General features: G+C 35.5%; 1 protein-coding gene across 1 annotated transcript in view; it reads right to left on the bottom strand.

The window, feature by feature from the left end:
* LOC107723267 (tubulin polyglutamylase TTLL5-like) overlaps positions 1-6,104 on the bottom strand; it is a 9,915-nt gene that overhangs the window by 3,432 nt on the left and 379 nt on the right. The window contains exon 2 of the mRNA XM_016531837.1: positions 575-637. Coding sequence (XP_016387323.1) covers positions 575-612 — 38 coding nt within the window. The 5' untranslated portion in view covers positions 613-637. The remainder of the gene's footprint in view (positions 1-574; positions 638-6,104) is intronic.

The raw sequence follows: 6,104 nt of genomic DNA, 5'->3' as shown, positions 1-6,104 counted from the left end.
CATAATAACGCTTCCTCCAGTGAAAAAGTGCATCTCCTGCTGTCTCTCACATCAAAATCCAGCCACATATTTGTTTAGAGCTGTTTTGGACTGTTTAAACGGTGCTTGATCTGTGCTGATTTCTCTCCTGATTCAGACCAGACCACTTTTTCACTGGAGGAAGCGTTATTATAGATTATTTTGATCAGAAGCAGTGATTAAAAACATCTCAATGCTGGATTAGTTTCAGCTTTTGGCTTCTCCAGATGTTAACTGATGGACTGGAGTGCTGTGGATTACTTGTGGATTATTGTGATGTTTTTATCAGTTGTTTGGACTCTCATTCTGACGGCACCCATTCACTACAGAGACACTGATGCAATGCTACATTTCTACAAATCTGATGAAGAAACAAACTCATCCTAATCTTGGATGGCCTGAGAGTGAGTGATTTTTCAGCTCACTTGTGGGTTAACTGTTCCTTTAAGGGCTCCTCTAAGAAAAATAGCCATTATATCAGAGCATATAAGCCTTTGTATGACATACTCGCACTAAATATCAACAAAAAGCCCTCAACCTCGGTGGAAAGACTTACCTTCCATGGAAAAGTTTATTAGCCAACATGGCGTTCATAGATGTCTTGTATTCCAGATAACCACTGAAACAAAATACAGAGAGAGAGAAAAATAATTACAGACAGATTAATTATATAACAAGTCCTAACAAATTCTGCGGTAAACAATCAGTCCTGTTGGTTTCAGCGGTGACTCTTATGCAAACGAGCAGATACAAGCTGAATGAGAACATGATGTTTCTTGCACTTTTCAATTGTGTAAAAACAGTGCACTGCCGAAATGAGAAAATAATGTGTGTTAGCTTTCCTCAACAACTGCCCTGCATGTTTATGACAAAACACACGTAACGATGGGTTATATGCTTTACGGTGTTTGGTCGACTGTTCGGCCAGTTGGCTCTCCACAAGAGCGCATCGGTCACGCTTGAGCAATATTACTACGCTCTGCCTTCAAGCAGCTAGAATTAGAATAACTGGCTAATGGTGTGAATTACACAATTATGAGGTGCTGAACATTAAATGACTGCACAGTTTTTCCAGACCGATCTCAAACAAGCATTTGAAAAGCTTTAGCTATTTGCCTGTGTCACATAACAATATATTTTGGGTGAAGTTAAAGTTTTTTCATCTAATATTAATATTTTATTTTATTTTATGTCAGCTTGAATTCAATGAACAAAAATGTTTTTGATAGGTTCTAGTTTTATCTAACAATAATAACCGTGCTGTAGATCTGGAAAACAGAATGCGACTCCACTGACCTGTTTTTATCCATATATTTAACATGATTGATCTTCTTAGCCTGCACATATTTTCTGATATTCATAATGTTCAGTGATGATACCCACTCGTGCGTGTCTCCAGGCCTTCTGCATTCAGAGGCAGAGCACACTGTCCCACTCAGGAGCGAGAGCACATGCATGACTGATGGAAATGATGGACGCATGATTTGGCATTGCTAAAATCTCATTTTCACTGCCCGTCTAACATACTCATGTTTAAAGCAGAATGAAGAAAGACTGAGGCTGGCACTGATTGCTCTGGTCTAAGCACATCTGGTTTTCGGAGGCATCTGATCTAACAGAGGGTGATCCCTGTAACCTGTTCACAGATGTTTCCTATCACAAGTAAGTGGTGTAATACTGCACCTAAACACTATTTCATTCTAGTCTTCAATTGTGTTTATGTTAACATCCTTACTACACTGAAAAAACGCTGTAGGATTTACTTTGAAACTATTTTCCCCCAGAAATAGCATTTACAAATTTTGTTGTGAGTTTTTAGATATATTGACTTTGTTCATACATTCTTTGTTTAGCTCACGGGCAGCATTAAAACTGCATGACCGCCTGTACTCACCCTGCGATAAAAGTTGATCTAGTTCACATATTTACACGTTGGCGGGGACTTACCGGTTTAAAAAGCTGTTGTTCAGCATTAGCTTATTAGGTTTACATTGAAATGTTATGAATTAAATGCTTACATTATTTGTAATCTGTCTCTAAATGTTTGTATCTCAGGGGATACATCGCCCTTTTAGGGATATAAATAAAAAAAATATATATAAAGACTCTTGAGATTATGTGTCAGGGGATACATCGCCCTTTTAGAGGCCCTTTTATATAAAAAAATATATATTTTATATTTATATAAAAAATATATATATAAAGACTCTTGAGATTATGTGAAATCTTTTTGTGATCTTGACAAAACACATATTGTTGGAAAGGTCTGACAGTCAAGATTCCATATTTGGTGACTGTTTTGTAATAGAAGTGATATTTTGACAGAATGCTGCATCAAAAAAATTCAATAGAGTTTGGGTGTCACCCAGTGGTTATTTATGGTATAGCGCCCAAACAAAATCTCACAAGAACCACAATTTTTGTGACATCAACTTCAAATTTGGAACATAACTTGGTTAGACATATGGCTTTGATTTTATAGCAACTTTAGAGTGCAACATATTTTCATTAAATATTTATTTTATATAAAATAAAAAAATATATATATACTTTATATACTTTAAAAAAAAAAAAGCTTTCACTTCAGCAATAATCTGCTATGTGTCGTCTTTAAAAAGAGACCAACCTCAGGTCTGTATTCCAAAGCATTCAAGAATTACAATTATTTGTTTAAAATGTTGTAACAAGCATTGATAAACAAGTGTTCTGTTTTCAGTGAATTTATAACCCCAAAGCGGCAACGTATCCTAGGGGATACAAACATTAAAATCAAAAATAAGAATCAAGTTTTGAATAAAATCATGAAATTGTATTATTTGACTCCCAATAAGATGGAAAATAGCAATAAATAAATTTTCTGATGTCTCTTTGTGGTCTTGCCCTTTAAAGGGTTAAAGGAGTCATGAACTGAGAAATCAAATTTCCTTGATCTTTTGACATATAACAGTTCATTTTACTATAAAAACATTCTGTAAGTTTCAGAACTCGAAACCTTCTCGTTAGTTTAAAAACAGCTTTTATTGAAACCAAGCTCAGAAAACGACTCGTTGTGGAATGTGCCACTTTATGATGTAATAGTGTGGCTAAGCCCCGCCTCCACAGGAGAAGATCAACGCCTGCTTCTACATCACTGCCTCTTTAGCACCGCCCACTGAGATGCGCTTGTAGTAGAGGAGAGACGCAAACACAGGATTACTCCATCAACAGAACCTTAAAGGACAGAGGTGTGACCAAGTCGTTGTTTTGCAAGTCACAAGTAAGTCTCGAGTCTTTGCATTCAAGTCTCGAGTCAAGTCCCAAGTCAAGTCTCGAGTCAAGACAGGCAAGTCCAAGTCGAGTTGCAAGTCCTCAACTTTTAGTTTCAAGTCTTAAACAAGTCATTTGTGCTCTTTGCCCAAATTAGTGTCTCAGTATTAATTACCATATCAAATGTATAGTAATTTATATCAAAAAACGTATGCGCACAACTGAGTAGGATAAACTTTTTATCCGATAAGAAAAAATGCGCATAAACTACGATGGAAACACATTTACCGAATAAATTCCAAAAAAAACTAAAGTCATGTGACTATGAGACGGGATAGGTTGACTAACCAGCGGACCGATCTCGTTCACAGCATCTATATGTGGAATAGTTGTATCTCGGCCAAATATTGTCCGATCCTAACAAATCATATATCAATGGAAATCTTATTTATTCAGCTTTCAGATGGTGCCCATTTTGTTCTCTTTGACTCGTTGGATGGAAACGGTGCTTTATTCGCAAATGTTTTATGCGATATTCCAGTTTTGCGCATAAGTTAAATTTGCATCTTTGGATGGAAACATAGCTACTCACAGCAGCGGGCGTTTACTCGCGAGTCCTGAATGCTTCCCGCCTATAAAAACAGACCGCTCTGCAGAGAGGCTCAGAAACAGCATAGATTAAATTGTTTAAGGTAAAATACTTGCTAACTTTAAAAGTGAACCTCAGAGAACATTACAAAATAATTTTTAAAAACGCAGTTCATGGCCCCTTTAACTAAAGCATTGGGTTTACCTGCACAGACTCTTAGTTCAGATGGCTTGCACTAAATTTGAGCATTTTTTATTTTATTTTTATTTTGCCTCTCAGAGGTCAAAGCTTTGTGCTGTAACATGGACAAAACAAAAACAAATAATATTTTTATATTTTAATTTTCCATATAGTTTTTATTAATTTTTGTTTTAGTTTAGTTTGTTTTATAAATTTTTAGTACATCAAGTTTAACATAATGAAAATGAGAAATGTTGCTGAACTAAAACGTTCCTGTTTTTCTACATATTTCATTTATTTCAGTTAAAGTTTAGTTTCCTTCAGGTAACGAAAGATGGTTTACGGTTTTATTTCTGGTTTACAATAATAACCCTGAGTGTGATGATCTGTGCAGACAGCAGCTGGTCCTCCTCACACACCGCTGTTTGCTTTCACTCGTTAGACATGATTGCAGCGTCTGATTTAGTTTTGCAGCTCATGTTGAGTTACAGGTGATTTGGCCTTATACTGTAGGTGATCTCAGGGTTTCAGAAAAACAAGAGTCCAATCTTAAGCTGACTCTGGCAACATACACACACCACAATTTTGGGAATCATTTAAACACAGAAGTGAATGTCCTCAATTACAACTTAATGCGTGTACAGATGGCTGGCATTGTGATGCTTACAGTTCAAACCATCTAATTAAGTTTAAACCTGTTCGTGATTTTTTTCACAAAAGTAATCACCAATCACAGACAAATGTTTTCTCAAACCACCGTCAGCAGAAGCTCTGTGTTTTATTTCAGCTCATTAAACCGCATGCTCTCTCATCTGCTGCTAGACCACAGGGCTAACAGCAGAAAATCAAGTGGAGAAAGACTGTGTCAAAGTTTGAGAATGAGTCAGAGCACATTTCTCTAACAATCTGTCAGTGTGCAAAAGTAAATGAGTGACGACTGTATTTAGCTGCAGTGTGGACTGCAGTATTAAATTAGCAAATTTCCAAAGCTGCTCTATGTATTTTGTTGAACAACACCAATTATTATATAGCTGTAAATAATATTATGCATACATTATATTTAGAGAACATACATTACTGGTCAAAAGTTTGGAATAATTAAGATTGTCATGTTTTTGAAAGATGTCGCTTCTGCTCAGCAATACTAATTTGATCAAAAATACAGTAAAAATTGAGAAATATTATTACAATTTAAAACAGCTGTATTCTATGTGAATATCTGTTAAACTGTAATTTATTTCTGTGATGCGCAGCTGTATTTTCAGCATCATTACTCCAGTCTTCAGTGTCACATGATCTTCAGAAATCATTCTAATATGCTGATTTGCTGCTCGAGAAACATTTCTGATTATTATCAATGTTGAAAACAGTTGTGCTGCACAATATTTTTGTGGAAACCGTGATACATTTTATTTTTCAGGATTCACAGATGAATAGAAAGTTCAGAAGAACAGCATTTATTTGAAATAGAAATATTTTGTAACATTATAAATGTCTTTACTGGCACTTTTGATCAGTTCAATGCGTCCTCGATGAATAGAAGTGTTAATCTCTATTTTATCTTTCTTCCCTCAAACATCACGTGACACTGAAGACTGAAGTAATGGCTGCTGAAAATTCAGCTTTGTATCACAGGAATAAATTACATTTGAAAACGTATTACAAAACAACATTTTAAATTGTAATAATATTTCACAATATTGCTGTTCGTACTGTATATCATATAAAAGCAGCCTTGCTGAGCAGAAAATAATTCTTTCAAAAACAACTTTTGACCGATAGCATGAATCAAGACAGCAGTTTCTGATATAAAAACTAGGGCTGGGTAAAAAATATTGATATCTCGATATTAATCGATTCTCATTTTTACGGAACGATATCGATTCTTAAATCCCAAGAATCGATTAGTCTAGCCTGTTTTCAGTTAATGGACGGAACATTGAACGGCACTTCCCATCCAATAAATCGCAATAAGCATTGTGCTTTGGTACTTTTAATATGAAACAAAGGCTCAGATTTCAACTTCTGTCCATTGTATTGCAGAATTCAAACAATAAATGCCGTTTTGGCG

Source organism: Sinocyclocheilus rhinocerous, unplaced genomic scaffold, assembly GCF_001515625.1.
Source record: "Sinocyclocheilus rhinocerous isolate Xijiao unplaced genomic scaffold, SAMN03320098_v1.1 scaffold364, whole genome shotgun sequence".
Classification (NCBI taxonomy): Eukaryota; Metazoa; Chordata; class Actinopteri; order Cypriniformes; family Cyprinidae; genus Sinocyclocheilus; species Sinocyclocheilus rhinocerous.
The sequence above is the reverse complement of the archived record's forward strand: the minus strand, read 5'-3'. Positions and strand labels throughout refer to the sequence as shown.